Source organism: Hyperoodon ampullatus (assembly GCF_949752795.1).
Source record: "Hyperoodon ampullatus genome assembly, chromosome: 15".
Classification (NCBI taxonomy): Eukaryota; Metazoa; Chordata; class Mammalia; order Artiodactyla; family Ziphiidae; genus Hyperoodon; species Hyperoodon ampullatus.
Window position 1 is genome coordinate 69,118,480 of NC_136928.1, and position 20,352 is coordinate 69,138,831.

Sequence of the window (20,352 nt, forward strand, 5' to 3'; positions counted from 1 at the left end):
CTTCATGATCTGGGCCCTCCCAGTTTATCACCTGTCCCTGCCTCATAGCTCACGCCACTCCATCAGTACTGACCAGAACGCACCAACCTGGAGCACTTGTAGGCCTTTGCCCTTCTTTCCACCCAGCAAGCCCGACCCTCCCAACCCCCAGACCTTCACCTGGTTTGCTTCCTAAGTTCATTGAGTCTTTCATAACTATATCATTTAAAAAATATTCTGTCTCAGTTTATTCTGTGTCATTACCCTATATTCCGTCATCAAATTTATCACTACTGATGCCATATATATATATATATATATATATAACCTACATATATTTATTTATTTATTTATTATTCTCTCCCAATGTAATGTAAGCTACATGAAGGTAGAGGCTGTATTTTATTCACTAATGCATCCCTAGTTTCTGGAATAGTATCTACCACATACTAAGTGCTCAGAAAATATTTGTTGGATAAATGAATGAATGAACTATTTAATTTTTGAAAGAAATCATCTTTAGGGATCTTCTGGCTAAAGTAATCTATGTCTTTATAAACTAACTGTTCCCTCTTTTTCCCTTCAGTGTCCTGGGGGCATTTTAGGAAGGGATACCTGGCTTTTTTTTTTTTTAAAGGAGTACTGTGGTGTCTAAGATAGTCAATAAATAAAATCCTACATTTGTCTGTTATTTAGTGTACATTCAACTGTGTTTGACATTTGTCTGGGTGAAATAAGCCATCATTCAGCTGTCCACTGGGGGCTCCCTGCTGTTACGTCCAGGTGGAGGACCTAGGGTGCAGGCTGCTCCAGGTGGGACTGCTGACTAAGGGTTTAATCTTTTTCCACCCCTACTTCTTTATATTTGAGTAACAATGCTTCCTGGTGCCAGAGAATCTTTCCTGGTTAGGAATCGCTTGATAATAATTCTTGATTCCTATGTTAACTTCCTCTTTGAAAGATGCTTCAGCATTGCAGTCAGACACTCAAAACTAAAAGGATTCTTTAGAAATTTCCAGTGAAATACTGTAGGGTTTTTGGTTTTTTGTCATTATATGAAACAAATTCCTTTCAGAGCTCATTTCCTCATCCATAATTTTCCCTGGTCCCACTCATAGGGAGCCATTAGTTTTAACTCTAGTCTTCAGGAATTGTAAACCTATTATTCATAGCAGTTTTTACTCTGAGGCAAGCCATTTTTCTGAGGTTCAACTCAGGCTCTCACAAGACTGAATAGAATACATAGCGAACTTGCTCAGTTGACTGCTGGTCCACTCTTCTCTGGAGGAAGAAAGATCAGTTTTTTTCCTTTTAAAGAAGGAAATTACTTGATAATTTGATAAAAGGCTCCCACCCAGATTTGCTATGCTATTTTGCCCCTGTTTATTTAGGAAATTTCACATGAAAAGAATTACTTATTGCATCTTTAAACTCTAGACAGGAAACAAGGTTTCTGCTTCATTGTAGATCATGTTTTGGGAAGAACCAAGAATACTTGGAGTGAAGTGTAACTATACCAGAGCCTTCATTAAGAGCTTCCACTCTGGTTAATCAATAAAAGGGAAATGTCACCTAGTCATCCATTTTCCTATTTTGTGTTGATTGGCTTCCGTATTCCAAGGAGGTACGAGGGTCAGACCCAGTAGTGAATATGCAAATCAAAACCATAATGACTCCTCCAAAGAAGATATATAGATGGCCAATAAGCACATGAAAGTATGCTCAACATATTAGTCATTAGGGGAATACAAATCAAAATCACACTCACTAGGATTACTGTGATCAAAAAAATGGACTATAGGGGGCTTCCCTGGTGGCGCAGTGGTTGAGAGTCCGCCTGCCGATGCAGGGGACATGGGTTCGTGCCCCGGTCTGGGAGGATCCCACATGCCGTGGAGCGGCTGGACCCGTGAGCCATGGCCGCTGAGCCTGCGCGTCCGGAGCCTGTGCTCCGCAACGGGAGAGGCCACAACAGTGAGAGGCCCGCGTACCGCAAAAAAAAAAAAAAAAAAAAAGGACTATAACAACTGTTGGCAAGAAAGTGGATAAAATGGACTCCTCATATATTGCTAGTGGGAATGTAAACTGCTACAGCCATGTAGGAAAACAGTTTAGCAGTTGCCCAAAAAGCAGTTACTATATGACCCAGCAGTTCCACTCTTAGATATATACCCAAGAAAAATGAAAGCATGTCTCTACACAGAAACTTGTCCGCAAATGCACATAGCAGCATTATGCAAAATAGCCCGCCAAAATGGGAACCCAGATGTCCCTCAGCTGTTGAATGGATGAACAAAATATGATATATCCATATGGTGGAATATTATTCATCCATAAAAAGAAATGAAGTACTGATACATGCTACAACGTGGATGAACCTTGGAATCATTTGCCAAGTCAAAGAAGCCATACATAAAAGATCACATACTGCATGATTCCATTGGTATGAACTGTCCAGAATAGGCAAATCCATAGAAAGAAATTAGAAGTTGTCACAAAATGGTGGAAGGGAAATGGGGAGTGACTGTGGGTTTCTTTTCGGGGTGATGAAAATGTCCTGGAAGTAGATAGTGATGATGGGCTCACAACCTCATAAATATAGTTTAAAACCACTGAATTGTATACTTTAAAAGGGTAGGTTTTAAGGCATGTAAATTATATCTCAATTTTTTTAAAAAACCCACAATTAGGTACTTCACGCCCACTAGGATGGTTAAAACCAAAAAGACAATGACAAGTATTGGTGAGAATGTGGAGAAATTGGAACCCTCATTCACTGTTGGTGGGACTGTAAAATGGTTCAGCCACTTTGGAAAACAGTTTGACACTTTCTCAAAATGTTAAATACAGAGTTACCATGTAACTCTGGAATTCCACTCGTAGGGATTTACCCAAGACAGATGAAAACATATATCAACACAAAGATTTGTAAATGAGAGTTCAGAGCAGCTTCATTTGTGATAACCAAAAGCTGGTAACAATGGAATACTATTCAGCAATAAGAAGGAACTCCTGATGCATGGAGCAACATGGATGGACCTCAGAAATACCATGCTAAGTGGAAGCCAGAAACCAAAGTCTGCATGTTGTATGATTCCATTTATATGAAGTTTCTAGAAAAGGCAAAACTGTAGACAGAAAGCAGATCACTGGTTGCCTGTGGTTGGGGATGGGAGTGGAAGTTGACTACAAACTGGCATGAGGGAACTTTCTGTGGTGGTGAAAGATGTTCTAAAACTGGACTGTGGTGATTGGTTTGCATAACTGTTTAAATATACGAAGACTCATTGAATTGTACACTTAAAACGGGTGGATTTTATGGTATGTAAATTATACCTCAAAAATCTGTTTTAAAAAAAGTCAACAGTCCATCTGGGCCTCTGGATATATTTGAATAAAAAAAAAAACCTTTCTTCTTCCTCACTCTAGACCCGTCCTCCCACCGACTTGAGCTTTAACTTTGATGCCAACAAACAACAAAGACAGCTTATTGCAGAACTGGAAAACAAAAACAGGTAAGAATGCAGAGGTCGAGCCAGTTTCTGAAGCCCAAGATTATCACGTGAGTATCTGATTCTCATTTTCCTTGCAGTCTAGGTGGGTTTTGACCACAAAGGAAGATCCCACCTCAGTGAAGATAGGCCAGCCCAAGTCCAGTACATGCCCTGGACACTAATTTGTATATCTCTGCCTGCTGTTCATTCTGGTAGTCCAAAACCCCGCTCAGGTGCTCTCAGGTAGATTCTTTTTCTCACCCACCAGTGTGTTCCCCTCCCATTCCTTTCTCCACTCTACTCCCAGGAGCCTTTGCTCTGTCTTGTCATCTTGTCCTGGCCCACGATGCAGCACGCGACTGTCTGGTCTCTCACTGAAAAGCCATTTACAGGCTTGGCGACCAGACAACACACCATCGTGCACTGAAAAAGCAGAAACCAGTACAAGGAGATTGGTCATAATGTAACAGGCACAGTGGAGGAAGTGGCAACCATCAGATCTCGGGGTGGGAGTGGGGTTCAGGAGAAGAAGGGAGACAGAGGAAGACTTGAGGGGAGTTAGCACAAGACTTGCATTAGAAGGTTGCAAGTTCCCCCCAGACAGGAACAGACTCTTCTATTGATAGTTGTCATTTTTCTTCTGTGGAAATTTTTCAAGTTCTTGAGAAGAGGGTTTGTAGGACTTTTTCTACCGCAAAGGATTGTTTCATTGAGGAAATATCGAGTGCAGCAATTTTAAGACAGTGTCCATTTCACATCTTGGTCATTCAGAAACAATCAGAACAAGATTGGTAGAGGCAGCACGACTAGAATAAAAATTTCTAACGGAAAAAAAAGAGAGGGAGCGAGCTGTGAAGCCGCACGTGGCCATCTCTTTTTCATCCATCTCTCTAGAGAGATCCTGCAGGAGATTCAGCGTCTCCGTCTGGAGCATGAGCAGGCTTCCCAGCCCACCCCGGAGAAGGCCCAGCAGAACCCCACACTGCTGGCAGAGCTGCGGCTGCTGAGGTAAGTGGGGAAGCTGCACCACTGTCCCCAAGTTATAATCTGCTACAGTAGGAATTCATATCTCAGGAAACCAAACTAGTGGGTTAGAATCTGTTTATCGGTATAACTAGTCATGTTAGAACAAACAGCTAAAGCATTCCACTGATTCTGTTACAGCTTCAGATGTTTGAGCCCCTTTATTAATCACTGTGAAATCTCCTGCCTTCATTTCAGAACTAGGTAAACATCAGTTGCAGTGTTTATACTTTTGTGATTGCTTTAGGAAGACCATTGTGCTGCACTTAATCTTCTTATCTTGCATATTAGTCTGACTTTAGAGACTCCTGGCAGGAGTAACGCTCTCCCTGTCCTTTGAGTATGTTCTCCTGCACTTCATAGGCAGAGCAGGGAACTCCTCTGAGATGTGAAACCAAGTGGGAATCCCTTGCACCGTGGCTGTGGTACCTTCTACCTCAGCATAAGTATAAACTGTCTCAAGGATCAAGAGACTAAGGACGTAGGATCAGGATGGGGGTAGAGAGCAACTTCAGCTCCCACTTGGTGCTGTTTTGGAGGGAATGAGGGCATCTTCCAGAGGGTATAACGTGAGCGTGATCTGAGCAAAGTTATTAGGGTCTTATTTCCTATCGGTCTTAGAAAGATGTGTGTATACTCTTTGTAAGTGAAGACATTATGGAAACTAAGTGAGTGACTTGATTCTCACCAGACCTCTAGATTTCCAAATAGTGGGTTTTTTCTGTTTAGGTTGTAACATTTGACATTCTGCAGTTGATTTTTAATGTGCTGTCACCTGGGATTCTGCATAGCCAAATGTCCTTTCTTAGTTCTTCCTTTGGCTTAGGTCAACTCATCAAGAATTTAAACCATGCAGATGAAAATCATTAGAGATACAGAGATTCCCATTCTCCTAAAAATTCATTTTAGTTTCTGAATTTATTAGAAACTGGGCTGAGATTTTGGTTGCTCTGGGTCCACTGTCACACATTTGAGATATCAGCATGGTTGGTGTCACACTAGGGAGGATGGGAAAGCAAAAGCTGCTGACTCAGGTAGAGCATAACTCTAAGCTCTCAGTGTAAGATACAGCTGTTTGCTTTCCCCACCTCAGCTCAGGCACAAGTGACTATTTCTTATCTAGAAAAGCAAAAAACTGTCACACTTTAGTTTAACTATCGCTGGAACTAGGATTGCTGAAAGGGCTTCTTTATGCTAGAGGGATCTGAAAAAACTGTAGATTTAGTAGGCAAAGGGCTGAATCCAGCGCTGTGACATAAGGCAGTAAGAAACAGGAATTTAATCTAAATCCAAGGAAGGTCTAAATTCTGAGAAATCAGAAAGTATTTAATCTCAAAAGCAGCTTGTAGGGCTTCCCTGGTGGCGCAGTGGTTGAGAGTCCGCCTGCCGATGCAGGGGACACGGGTTCGTGCCCCAGTCCGGGAAGATCCCACATGCCGCAGAGCGGCTGGGCCCGTGAGCCATGGCCGCTGAGCCAGCGCATCCGGAGCCTGTGCTCCGCAACGGGAGAGGCCACAACAGTGAGAGGCCCACGTACCGCAAAAAAAAAAAAAAAAAAAAAAAAAAAGCAGCTTGTATACCACTGAAAAAAGAGTGACTATTTAATAAGTTTGCTGGATCAATTGGTCATGCATAAGGACAAACATATTGGCTCTCTTCATCACACTATATATAAAAACACCACCCGATGGATTAAACACGGAGACAAAAATGTTAAAACTTCTAGAAGAAAACGTAGGAGAGTTTCTTTAGGGTTTTGGAATAGAAAATAATTTCTCAGAATTACTAGCCATGAAAGAAGTTGGTATATTCATCTATATTAATATACGAACTTTTGTTTATCACAGGACACATAAAGGGCAAAATTCATTTGTAGGTTCTGACATCCTTCTGGTTTTGATGAATATACATGAATCCAGGAACTGCCAATACCCAACTAGTATAATAAAACAAGATAGAGAATTTCATCCCTAGGGTTACTGGTTATGAATCCTGACCACCAAGATTGTCTTTTCCCCCTTCATTATTTTTAACGATATATTTGTCATTATAATAATATATGAAAAATGTGTGAGATATGAAGCATAATGATAAAATGAACACCCAGGAACTCACGTCCTACTTGAGAATTCATATATTGCTAAAGCCATGTCATCTGTAAAAGTGCCCCCCTTATTCCACTTCCTTGCTTCTGCCTTCCCCACAGAGCTAACCTCTATCCAGAATTTGGTTTATCATTCCCTTGCTTTTTTTTTTTTTAATATTTATTTATTTGGTTGCACCGGGACTTTGTTGCGGCACGCATGTGAGATCTAGTTCCCTGGCCAGGGATCAAACCCAGGCCCCCTGCATTGGGAGCATAGAGTCTTAACCACTGTGCCACCAGGGAAGTCCCAATTCCCTTGCTTTTTAAAACAGTATTGTCAAGTATGTGTGTATGCCCATGTGATAAAGTGTCTAATTTTGCTTTTTGTTTTTTGAGCTTTATAGAAATGGTATTCCATGTAGCCTTCTGGGACATTTTTCCCCCTTAATATTACTCTTTAGGAGCCTTCCATGTTGTTGCATGTAGCTGTAGTTCATTCATTTTTGCCACATATTATAATTATTTGATCATGCACAGCACAAAGAAAGAGTACTGCATCCAGGTTTGGGGGTTCAGGGAAGAAAGGCTCTCTAGAAGGTTAAATGAGTCAACTCCTCCTTATTGAGTTTATACCTGCACTGGAAATTTAGGGAGTATGAAGACGAGAAGACAATGATTCTATCTTAAAAATTTATAATCTAGTTTTGGAAACAAAATTTAAAATAATCTGCTAGTCAGTTAAATAATATTGTACAATGTTAATAAATAGTATGGATATTAGAAGAAATGTGAGTAGGGAAAGGCACACACACACACACACACACACACACACAGGCAAGAAGCAATTTGACCCTTGAAAGTGCTGGAATTTGGGCTGGACCATGAAAGGTAGGTGTGGTTTGAATGGCGTGTAGGACAGAACATTTAAGATTAGAAGCAGAGTTGGGGTTCAGCAAGATCCCCCAATAACTATGACACATTTCAGACAGGGGAAGGAGTCTTGGAGCTAAGAATTTGTTTTCAGTCATCCAGTGAATTAATCTTTAGAGTGCCAATAATGGGAGATAAAATTAGTTGGATAATTGAGACCAGATTCTGAGAGCCTTAAGTGATAGGTCATTGGAAATCCTTGGAGGGCTTCAAATAATGATTTCATTAAGTTCACTAGATGTTAATTGAGTCCACACTGGATGCGTGATATTCTCTTAATCATTAAATATATGCAAAGATGAGTAAGGTCATCCCCTGACCTCAAGGATTTTGCATCATGGTAGGAGTGACGGCAATACAAGGTAAAATAAATTAAGTGCCACAGAGAAGCACCAATTGCTATGTGATTAAATAAGCAGGATCCTATACCTACTGAAGTAATCAGGAATAGCTTCTTGGAAAGAGTGACGTTTGGGATGGACACTAAGGAGTGAATAACATTTGGAAGAGAGTAAGGGAATACTCACTTGTAAAATGATGCAGTCTGCTTAGGGAAAAGTGAACCATGGCTGGAGGTCCAGACATGGAAGGGAAAGGGAAGTAAGGAACTAAGGTTAGGAATGTAGGTAGGGTCTGGAGCAGCACTCTCTGATAGAAATATAATGTAAGCTGTATATGTACCAAAATTTTTCTAACAACCATGTTGAAAAACAAAGGAAATAGGTGTCACTAAAATTAACACTATCTTTTATTTAACCTGTGGGAATAGAAAGATAGACATGTGATTTCCAAGAATCATCTGAATTGGGTGACTGATTGAATATAGGGAATGAACAGGAAAGTATCAAAGAGGACTGAGTTTTTCAGCCATGACAGATAGAAGAAAAAGTAGGAGAGAGAGGGAAATTGAGAAGAGAACCATTTAGGGAGGAAAGTCTCAAGTTTGGTTTCGGACAGATTGAGCTAGACTTGATGACGTGAAATCTGTCCTCAGGGAAACAGAACTCTGTCCTCAGATTTCTCTTAGACACAGAGTCGTCCTGATGTCTGTCATACTTTTTGAACTTGATGTGTGGTTCTGGAAGCACTGACTCCTGAACCCTGTCTTCCCTGAGCAGTTTTCATACATGTTTTTACACTGTTAATTTAAATTTGGACTAGTTTTATGTATAAGTGAGGCATTTGGCTTCCTAAAGAATTTTTTAAATCACTTTAATAATATTAACAATACTTTTTCACTGTATGGCAATGTATACTTTCCAAAGCATTTTTTAAAAATAAATAAATTTATTTATTTATTTATTTTTGGCTGCGTTGTGTCTTCGTTGCTGCACGTGGGCTTTCTCTAGTTCCGGCGAGCGGGGGCTACTCTTCGTTGTGGTGTGTGGGCTTCTCATTGCGGTGGCTTCTCTTGTTGCGGAGCACGTGCTCTATATTCACAGGCTTCAGCAGTTGCAGCACACAGGCTCAGTAGTTGTGGCGCACAGGCTTAGTTGCTCCGCGGAATGTGGAACCTTCCCGGACCAGGGCTCCAACCCATGTGCCCTGCATTGGCAGGTGGATTCTTAACCACTGTGCCACCAGGGAAGCCCTCCAAAGCATTTTTACATACTATTCTCACAGCAGTAAAGAAAAGTGGGCAAAACAGATATTATCACCATTTTATATATCCAGTATCGGAACTTAAATGATTTGCTCAGCATCTCATACACTGGTAAGTAACAGAATCAGGTCTAAAACCCATTTCATCTGACCTTCGACAACTCTTTGAGGACCATTTTATCTTCATTTTCTATTTTTTTAATATTTGTTCAGTAGCACATTACAATTTTTAATATTTTTAAATTACAGTGTCTTTTTGTGATCTAAGTGCCCTTGCATCTCTTCATTTCTCATGAGCTTTTCCTCTCCGACAGGCAGAGGAAGGATGAGCTGGAGCAGAGGATGTCAGCGCTGCAGGAGAGCAGGCGGGAACTGATGGTCCAGCTGGAAGGGCTGATGAAGCTGTTGAAGGTAAGAGCAGCAGCTGCTCAGGTCTCCTCCCACCTCCCAGCTCTTCTTGTCCATCTTCACCTGCACTTCAGCTTCTGCCTCCCTGTGATGTCAGACAGGATGACGCTAAAAGGTTAACTCTTGCTGCCCAGACTCAGTTTTCAGGTAGACCTCCATAAAGTTAACCTAATTCAGTATAAAAGTTATCTAAATTAGTGTAAAGCCTGATTACAAAAAATTAGTAACTGGAACTAATGTCCTTGAATAGTTGCTTTTATGAATTAATAAGAATGTTTATAAATCGGATATTAGCTATGTGAAATGAATATTTCTCAACTATATAAAGTTTAAGACAAGTTTCAAATATTCTACCTAAATGCGTAACAAGTATTGTGTCCTATTTTAATAAGTATTACAGAGGCAAACCAAAGTAATCAACCAACTCTAATCCATAATTTTACTCTATTAGGAACAATAAAATAGCAGCTAGCTCTAGGTTTGGTATATTGGGGCTTGAATAAATCTAGAATAATTCAGGCCTCACTATCTATTTTTAGTGAAAAATATATTACAGCCCCTACACCCTAGAGCAGACAAAGGCACACTTGGCATTTAAATGTCCTCACCTGGGTGATTTGACTGGCACTGAACAGAAATATTTACCCAGCTCTGTAGCAGCAATACCAGGACATATTTGTTTATGCTATAAATTCCTAAGGTCTGTCTATACTGTGAAACCATTGTATTTCATGGTATGACACAGAATGGAAATCACAGTGTAGAGTACCTCAAAAGGCAGGCTGAGGGGGTAGATTTAATCCTGTGATAAAGTGGAGTCATTAAAGGTTTTGAAAACAATAGTTTAGGAAAATGTACATAGCAGGTTGGGAAGAGGAGAAACTAAAGGAGAATAGGAAGCTATTGAAATCATCCAGACCCGAAGTGACAAGGGTCTAGACTAGGAGGGGTAGCCCAGGAACATGTCAGCTTGAAGAGTTTTCTTCAACTTCTCCATTCTAAACCAGTCCTTTAATAATAAAGCTAGTGGGCCTCCCTGGTGGCGCAGTGGTTGGGAGTCCGCCTGCCGATGCAGGGGATACGGGTTCGTGTCCCGGTCTGGGAGGGTCCCATATGCCGCGGAGCGGCTGGGCCCGTGAGCCATGGCTGCTGAGCCTGCGCATCCGGAGCCTGTGCTCCGCAACGGGAGAGGCCACAACAGTGAGAGGCCCGCATACCACAAAAAAAAAAAAAAAAAAAAAAAAAAATAATAAAGCTAGTGGGTATTGAGCAACTTGGGTAAATGGAGTGTTTGTGTTTTAAACTGATTTTTGGCTTGCTCAAGACAATCACTTCTTTTAGTCTTGAGCTGAGTTTTTTCTAGCTTTGGTCCTGGGTATTTGGGGTATTTTGGGACGTGTTTCTTCATTAACCCTGTTAGCAGGATTTCTCCTGAGAAATATTTTGTCTAAATGGGTCTTGTTTAAAGAAAACCTTATGCATAAAACCTGGCCCAAATCCTTCAAATAGTTGTCAAGTATCCAGCTAAGCAACCCAATCAGCCACTCAAGAGAGCAGAGAGGTACTTAAATACATTTGGCCAGTGTAACATCTGGAGCCATGTGGGGCTTTGAAAGCCCTGCCGTTGTGGGGTTAGTCCACCCACAGGACAGAAGGTCATAGGGGATTCACCTACCTTTCAGAAAAATGTTCTCAAATATTACCCAAACATAGATGGGAAGGTACCCTTTTTGTAAAAGGCAAAAAGGTTTATGCAAACTGAAGGGAAGTCAGAATGCATTTCCCCTAACTATCACAGTAAGCTTTCCCGTCAGCTGGTTGCCCTCAGTGTTCCTTAGAGTTCCTGGCTCAGGTCCCAAGTGCATTCCTAAGACCTTGTCATGTACCTCTGACACTTGCATTCAAGGCCTAAGCAGAATGAGCTGATGTCTCGAACTGTATTCCCAAGCCCTGAGTTTCTTTGTATTTCCAGTTGTTGTCTTTCAGTTACAATTTCTGTAAAATAACCAGGACCCCACTGCTCTGTTTTGTAGGATATCCTACCAAGTTCTTAAAAGCCTTATTATTTACCCACCTGACAGGCTGAGGTCATCCAGAAAGGGAAGAAGAATTGCAAACACAAACCAGGAATGTTGTCTTTTTATCCATTGATTAAGAGTCATGTTTAGGGTATGTGGTGTATGATGGTGACTAAGACTCAATCCCTGTCACCAAGGAGTATCAGAGACCTTCTTATTGTTGTTGTTTTTTTCCTAATGACATAATGTAGACTGACACTCAAGTACCCATGTTTCAGAATGTATCTTTTCTTTACATTTTTTCACCTAATTAATGAGTATATATGGATAACCTCTACCTCAGACTTCTTATTTAATCTAGAAATAGTTGTGTGATGGTGTTTTAGTTTCTAAATTACGTTCCCAGTATTTTTCTGCCTCATTTTCCATTTTTCCAATATTGCTTTTGAAATGCATTTACCAGATGAATTCTGTAGTTTTAAATTTTAACCTCATATGCAAATGAGGTTTTGAATATAAATTTTTTTATATAGATGACTACAGTGGCTATGGCATTACTTTGGCCATCTAGCCAGATATCCCCAATGTGACGGGTCTCCCATGTGTTTAGGTGATTTGAGCAGTCCTAGATTTGCACTTTATAATTAAGACATTATTACCCCCTTTAAATCAAGTTGGCTTCTATACCTTGTCACCAGTCAATGTTTACTGACCCCAACTGACTAATTGATAACAAAAAGGTTCTAAGACCTTATATCTGACCTGTTTACTGTGTTGACAAAGCCTTCAAAGGTATATCTGATTAACTTTGTGAGTTTGGATTATACAACACCATCCTAAGTAACACTTTGCCAAAGTCCACCCTCTCCCAATCCCAGTGCACATGGGGGGCCTGTAAGTCCTGAAAACACTGCCCTCCACTCTCTCCATCCTAACCTGACGTGTCTACTGCAGATTATAATGATTTTATATCAATGGATAAACTATATACAGCAAAGTCACCAAATGTACAAACATGAAACATCGCCTTCTGAATTTTTCTTTTTTTTTTAAACATCTTTATTGGAGTATAATTGCTTTAAAAAAATATGGAACGCTTTATGAATTTGCATATCATCCTTGCGCAGGGGCCATGCTAATCTTCTCTGTATCATTCCAATTTTAGTATATGTGCTGCCGAAGCGAGCACTGAATTTTTCTATTCTGTTGAACCAAGGTAATATTGTCTCCAATACCAAACCTGGAGAAAACAGTGAAAATAGGGAGGTGTTTTAGAAACAGTTCTAAGAAATTACATACTGGTCTTTTGATCTCAAATGCAATTCCAGCTTGTCAGGATTGCCCCATCCCTCCCCTACCAATTTCCATTTCAACATTTAGTGCCAGCAATAAAAACACATTTTTAATTGTTTAATAACTCTTCTATGGCTGGTTGCCTTGCCTAGTGAATGGAAGAAAAGTGTTCTGCCTCAGGGAAGCCTGACTAGGCAGGGAGATCACTTCCCAACTGTAAAACTCTAACCCCTTCTCACTGGAGCCATACATGCCAGACGCAAAAGCTAAAAGATGCTAACTCCTTCAGGCTAACTCAGCGAACGCACAGGGCCCTCTTTGCCAGGGTGCCTGTGATATTAGGTTTGGCCAAGCATCTAGCAGCTGGTTTTGATAATGAAGAACATCTTCTGGTGCTGAGTTGGGAGTCTCCTCAAGAGATTTCTTGGTGCCCATTTAATTTCTAGTGCATGTCTCTCCCTTGCGGGAATAAAATGACTTTCTCCAAATTCTTACTTTCCCTCTCCCTTTCGTAATTCCTTGGCTTTACTGAAATCATTCTCTCCATTGCACCCAGATCTGCAGACTGAGAAGCACTCATCCATTCCCAAGACTTCCTACACACATGTTTAGTAAAGGCAGTCTGCACGGATGGATCCAATTTAAATAGAATCATTGCAACAGATTTTAGATCTGTGTATTTGGGGCAAAGAGCAGAGGCGTCCTGACCACAGTTACCCATGATGAGGCACAGAAAAAGGAAACAAAGAGACCCATTAAAAGACAGAGTAACTGAGAAGCACAAGACCGAGGAGAGAGGAACTCGGAAGTGTTTATCTCATCTTCATCGTGCTTCCTTCTTCAGTGTCTAGAGGTGCATTCTGAGAGCTGAGAGTTAGCAAGGGCCTGCTCTGAGCACCGTCATAAGGCTCTGAAAGACAGAGACCATGTCTTACCTTCATGTTTCCAGTGCTTCATGCATAGGGAGCATTAAACGAACCTTTGTTCAACTAATGGGACACAAGGGTCAAGAATTCTTTTTGAAAAGCCTCTTAGGGCCTTGAAACAGTTCCGGTTTATAGGGGGAAGGGGACGTATGTGCATCCTTGAAAAGAACCACACAGCAGCCAAAAGCTCCAAAAGTGGAAGACAGGGGACTAAATAAGAGAATCTGTAGTCAGATGGAATTTCCAGTTTCTAGGAAGTTCTTAAGAGCAATGGTTCTCAAACTAGCAGGATTCAGAATCCACTGAAAGTTTCATGAAACAGTGCTGCCCCCACCCCCAAGAGTTTTGATTCCATTGGTCTAGGGGGAGACGGGGCAAAGCATGCATCTCTGACAAGTTTCCAGATGCTGCTGCTACTGGTCTATCTATGTTCTGCACTTTGAGAACCACTGACTTAGAGAAATGTACCTAACACATGTGGATATTGTGAATCGTGAAACAGAGTGATCACGGAGCTTTTGAGTCATGGTTGAGCTGCTTCTTTCAGTTTACCCTAAATAGTGATATGACCTTGGGCAAGTCAGGCTCTCTAGGGCTTTTTCGTGTATAAAAGGGGAAGTTGGACTAGAGGGTTTATAAAGTTCTTTCCTTCTAACTCTAGAAGTTAGCATTTAAAGAACTGGATAGGGCAGAGGCTTGCCATTTGCTCTGTCCAACTGATGATGCTCTGATGGTGGTCAGGCCCTTGGATCTCTGAACCCATGGGCCTGGCCTGGTTTGCCCTTTTCTGTCATTTTTTTCCAGTTGTTCGTGGTGATGGGCATTAATTTCTCTCCTTTTTCCCCTCTACCGTTTTTCGTCTTCACCACCTCTAGGAGGAAGAGCAAAAGCAGGCAGTAAGTGAACTTCAGAATTCTCCACCTGACTCTTGCTTCTTTTGCATGTTCTTCTTGTCCTCATACTTTCTCCTCTCCTCCCTCTACCAAGATCATCTCTGCGGAATTGGTTATGTGTAAAAAAAAAACCCTTAGCAGTTCTCTCCGTGGTGTTGTAAAATGGCCTAAAAGGCCACGTCATGTTTACCTAGTAGAGCATGTTCTTATTTGAAACCAGAGCTTGTTGAATTTGTTTTCAAAGTACACATCTGTTGTGTTTATTTAAATATGCATGACTAGCCAGGCTACAGTTACATTTTCCTGCACTTACATTCTCTGCTGCTTCATGATTAGGCTGACTTTAATTGCTTGAAACAATTTTCAGGGTGGTGGGAGTGACCTCAGGGTTAAATACGATGTCATGAATGACTGTGCATGAAAATGAGTCGTTCTTTTGATAACGTTAGATGTCCTTTAGTCTTGAACAGTCTTCTGGATGTTCCAGCTCCAGTAGCCTTCTTAACAAAGTTACCAATGAAAACTAAGTGACTGATCATGCTGTAAGTGATTTCCTGTTCAAAGCCCACTCCAGAGGGACCTCTGGTTTTTCTGAGCTGCATGGTGTTTAGGGAAAGTTTATGTTTGTTTTTATTTTCCCTGACAGCCACTAACCCACGCAGGAAAATCAATTGAGGGCTTATCCACAATGATAAGACTATATGTTTATATCATATAGTAAGGTTTTCAAAGCATACATTTTTCACACAAACTAAAGCTGATTTTTAATTTACCTCAGGGCTTCTCTTTAAAGAAAGAAATGTGAAATGTGTAATTCAAAAAATGTACTCATTTCTTATTTCAAAAAACAAATGTATCCATGTTTCAGATTAAGAATAGGAATATAAAGCATTATATTTTCTATTATTTCCAGTTAGGAAAGCAATGGAGTCATAGGGTAAAAGGGAGAGGAAAGGAAGGAAGAGATGGGTAAGGAGGGGAGGAGGCAAGAGAAGAGGAACAGAGACTGTCAGGAAGAGGGAAAGAAGACAGAGCATGATGTCAGGGTAGGCTAACAACCCGTACATCTCAATGACTTTAATGTAACAAAATTTTATTTTTGTCTGTGCTTTATTTGGTTTTGTTTTTTCCTCATTCACACATAATTTATTACTTTGATCTTATGGCATTTTTGTATCAATAGGTACATTCACATGGGCAAAGCAGGAGAAAACCAGGATGGAAAGTCAAGCCCAGCCATTAAATGCTTCTGCCAGGAAGTGACACACATCACTTCCACTCCATTTCATTGGCCAAAGCAAGGCACATGACCACACTTAACTTCAGTGGAGGCAGGGAAGTATAATCCTCCAGTTTGCTTAGAAGAAGTAGAGAAGCAAGTACTGGTAATGCCTGCCACAAACCAGAGGATGAGTGAGATTGTGTTGGCGGGAGGGAAAGAAAATATCTCTTCTTCCTGTTCCCTTCTCCCCTCCTTTCCCTGGCAGCCTCATCCCCTTGCTGTGACCACACCCTTCCTGCAGATCAGGGTATCACCTGACCTGTAGTTTCTGGCACCGGCATTCCCCTCCTTTTATTCATCCCTCTGTGCCCCAGAGATGTGCTTTACAGGTAAACCACTTGCTGGGAACTTCCTCCAGCAGTCCACCCAGACTAGCATCTCATGATCCCTCTGTGAATGGGCCAGCTCAGAGCAAAGCATGTAATCGGGCACACCCACACCCCACCTGAGAATACCTTTCAGAGGAGGGCAAACATTATGGATATTTATGTTAATGGCAGCAGTAAGGGCTTCCAAGAGACACTTCATTTTTTTTTTAATTTTATGGATTACTATGTACTCCAAGAACCAGAAATTATCACTGCTGTCGTATTATTTCAGGTCAATTTAAAGCTGATCTTGAACAGACAGGGGATTAAATAACAACATGATCATTCCAGTGACCTTTGATTGTGTGTGAGATCAACTTCCCCTTGAGGTTGGCAAAACGAGAAGCTACACCCAGATCACTGAAGCCTGCCACTAACGAACCGCTGGTGTGTGTGTGTTGGGAGTTCTCGGTGGCTTGTGTGCGTGTGTTGGGAGTTCTCGGTGGCTGAGGTCCTGAGCTCATGTTCTAGTCCTCACTGTCCCAGGGGACCGTCCAGAGCATGAATTTGTACAAACTGTTTTTCGCTCATGTTTCCCCACTATGGTGAGGTAAGACATTCTGCTCTGTGGATATAGGTAGAAATTTCCTCTGTCCACATCACAGGTTTAAACTGTACCCACCTAAGGCTCAGCAATGAGGCTCAAGTGTGAACTGAATGGCTTTGCATAGTTCAACATTTTTAACATGTACAGCTAGAAAGACTATAAAGCTTTAGAACTCAAGCGTCTGCTTTAATCTATATCATTACCGCGTGAGGCACCAAAAGGTATTTACCACAGAGCTTAAGTCGTAACCCTTTCTTCCTCCCAGATTCTGGCTGGTATAGTTTAATTTCTTCCCTATCAAAATGTATTACCCTATATGAGTCATAAAATAATTGTAAGACTTTTTAAATGAAGAATTTACTAGACATCTTCCCCAAACTAGCTCTGTAAATCCATTATAGAGAACTTTTTATGCAGTTTGCCTTCTTCATTCCCTTTCAGGGATTATTTTGGCATTGGGGAAATTTGAGGGAAATGGGTAATAACTGTGACTTTAACTGTGACTTCGGGGCTGTGGTTCTACCTTCAAGCTCAGCCACTTTTCCAGTGCTTTAGTGACATTAGTACCTCAGCTGATAATTCTTCTGTCTTTCCTTTCTCCCTCCCTCCCTCCTTATAATTAAGGGCAGAACTGCCTGGCTATTTCAGATAAGACTTCACTGAGTGACTGTTCGACCCATGACATACCCTACAGTTTAACAGGCTCAGGAATTAGATTGTATCGGTTGAGTCAGGGTTAATCAGGCCCATGATAATCGTCAGACTGTAATTAAAAGACCTTGTCTGCCTTTTTTACTACTGTATCCCCTTGCTGCTAGCCCAGTGCCTGCCACATGGCAGATACTCAATAAATAGTGGCTGAATGAAAACTGCTATTATAAGATTTTAACTTAAAAACAATGTGAATTCATAAGTTTATTCATTGTAAGGGACATAACTGGTTCGAGTACCTAAGGCAATAATTTTGCTCAAGGTACTCCCATATAATAGGTAGATCTATTCAAGAGACTAAACGATGGTTAGAAATGTCCTTTATAAAAAGAATCAGAAAAACAAATTTCAGTGTTACCAAAAGAATAGGAAGACCAAGCTAATATATTAGTATTATTATTAACTCTATTATTATTTCTGTCTGAAGAACAGATATGTTATGTAGAGTAAAATCATCCTCTTTTTTTTAGCACAGATAATCTACAAAATGCAGGATATCTATAGTTATTTGTATCATTTGAAAATATTTTGAGCATTTCTCAGTAAGAACCCAATGCCCACAATGAGAAATGTATACAGAGGGGTACACTAAAGTAACAACAGACTGGTGAGGACCCTGCTGGCAGTGGTGTTTACTGTTGAGCTGTGGGCTACTCCCTCAAGGTCAAACAATATCCCAGTCCTAGTCTGGAGGGATTCCAATGTACAAATTTATTCTAGGGACACCTTAGGGTTCCATTTTTCCCAGAGACTCAACGTACCATAAAATTTCACTGCTGGATTGCTGATACAAACTAAAATGAGCTATCCAAGGCAAGGTTTCAGTTTATTCATGAGGGATGTATTTCTTTAAACATTCCTCCGTTTCCTCCTATTAGAAGATCATTACTTTTTGGAACTTCCCTGGTGTCCCAGTGGTTAAGACTCTGGGCTTTCACCGCAGAGGGCACGGGTTTGATCCCTGGTCGGGGAACTAATATCCCACATGCCGCACGGCCGGTCAAAAAAAAAAAAAGATCATTACTTTTTATATACAGATCAACATCAGAGTTAAAGACTCCGTACTAGACTGTAGACAGTGATGAATAAGGATAGGGGGCTCCCGCAGGGGTGGCCTTGATCCAGGTTTGTAGGGTGGTGGTCCAGAGGGTAATATAGGTGGTACTCTGAAAATTATGTAATTGGAGGAATCTTGGGATTCCACTAAGAGAACATGGCCACACTTGGGACCTCTCTTTCTACTTCAGCCAGTTGGGATATCAAGTGGATCTTGCCCCAGGCCCTTTCTGATTTCCAGAACTGGCCAAACACCCCACCACAGCTCAACCAAAGAAAGCATGGTGTGGGCTGGCTGTCAGAAACCCCCATCTCTGACTGCGGCTTCACCAAATATGCCTCAGAGGAAGGGCACTCAGCATTTAGTTAGCCAGGTTGACCCATGAGGCCTCCATGACAAACCTCATGAATGTTAACTTTGTAAGTTTCAGAGAAAGTACTTAAAAAAAAAAAAAAAACCTACACAACAACAAATAAAAATCTCCTCTTTGTCCATTAAAGAGATTACTGGTAAACCCCTTGATGTGTTCCTGGGTCAGGTTTCCTCTTGGTTCACTTAACCTTTGGACACAATCCCATTGGGAAGTGATTCACATGCCGCCCTAAAATTTTCTGGATTCCTTGGTCCCACCATACTCTGAAATAGAAGCCTGAGTCTACTGCTTCCTGAAAAGCAAAGGATTGCTATTTATTTTTGTCTTTAGCAATGTCTTACTACATATGTTAAAGTGAGCAGTGGGTGAGCTTGTACTTTTGGAGGATCAAAAGAGAAATCCTGCACAAATCCCACCCTCAAATAGTATGATCATTATTTCATGGTTGGCCTGATGCCCTGTATACAGAAACAGAGGCCAGGTCAGTGATATCTGGAGGCTTAGGCACCACTGCTGCCCTCCCAAGTTTGCAAGCTGCACCAGTGGATTTTGGTAAACAAAGATCAATGTGCTGTACTCTGTGACTGTGCCCCCAAACCTTTAGCCTAGCCTGGCCCAGTCCTAGTCCATATACATGGACTTTGGCTGCCCATAGGTGGCCTCATGAAAGTCTACAAAGTATGCTCATTCATCAGTCTTGGCTCTTGTACTCACTATAGGGACCTGGTAGCTTGTTGGGGGGGTTTGTTTGTTTTCTCCAAAAGAGGAAATGTCATAGCAATATTGAAAAATAGGTACTTGCATTTCACTCCCCCAAAACTCCTTGAACACCTAGAGGGAGTGTATAGTCTGAAAATATAGAGGAAATAGCTTTTGGGTCTTTGCAGCACCCCCAATGTTCTTCATCACTCTCATCAATCACGAGCTGAGAGATTGCCTTACCTGCTTGTTTATTTCGCCCTGTACTGTATTTATGTCTTTTCCTCTTCTGACCAGAATGCATACAACATATGAAAAATATACACCAGGGTCTCTGGGAAAAAGCCTCTACACACGAAGCTGGAGATAGTCACCATCCACTAGAGGAATATGAATTCCTAGGACACAGTATCTCCCCCCAGAATACTACAATCTGGGTCTCAGCAAAGCATCAGCAGAAAAGAAGATGACTTCTAGGTTTTGAGCCCAGGAACCTGGGAAATTGACTGGAAAAACGAAACTGGGGAGATGATGTGAGATATAGAAAGGGGACTTTGATCTGATTTTGAATGTACCGAGTTACATAGAATAGGCAGGCAGTCAAGCTCTGTGTCTGGTCTATTAGATATTTAGGGATAGGCAGCTGGAAATTTAGTGGGGAAA

General features: G+C 41.2%; 1 protein-coding gene across 1 annotated transcript in view; it reads left to right on the top strand.

Annotated features, from left to right (window-relative positions):
* DTNB (dystrobrevin beta) overlaps positions 1-20,352 on the top strand; it is a 230,399-nt gene that overhangs the window by 184,609 nt on the left and 25,438 nt on the right. Inside the window, exons 12-15 of the mRNA XM_079720759.1 lie at positions 3,409-3,494; positions 4,368-4,481; positions 9,429-9,525; positions 14,635-14,655. Of these exons, the coding sequence (XP_079576885.1) occupies positions 3,409-3,494; positions 4,368-4,481; positions 9,429-9,525; positions 14,635-14,655 (318 nt within the window). The remainder of the gene's footprint in view (positions 1-3,408; positions 3,495-4,367; positions 4,482-9,428; positions 9,526-14,634; positions 14,656-20,352) is intronic.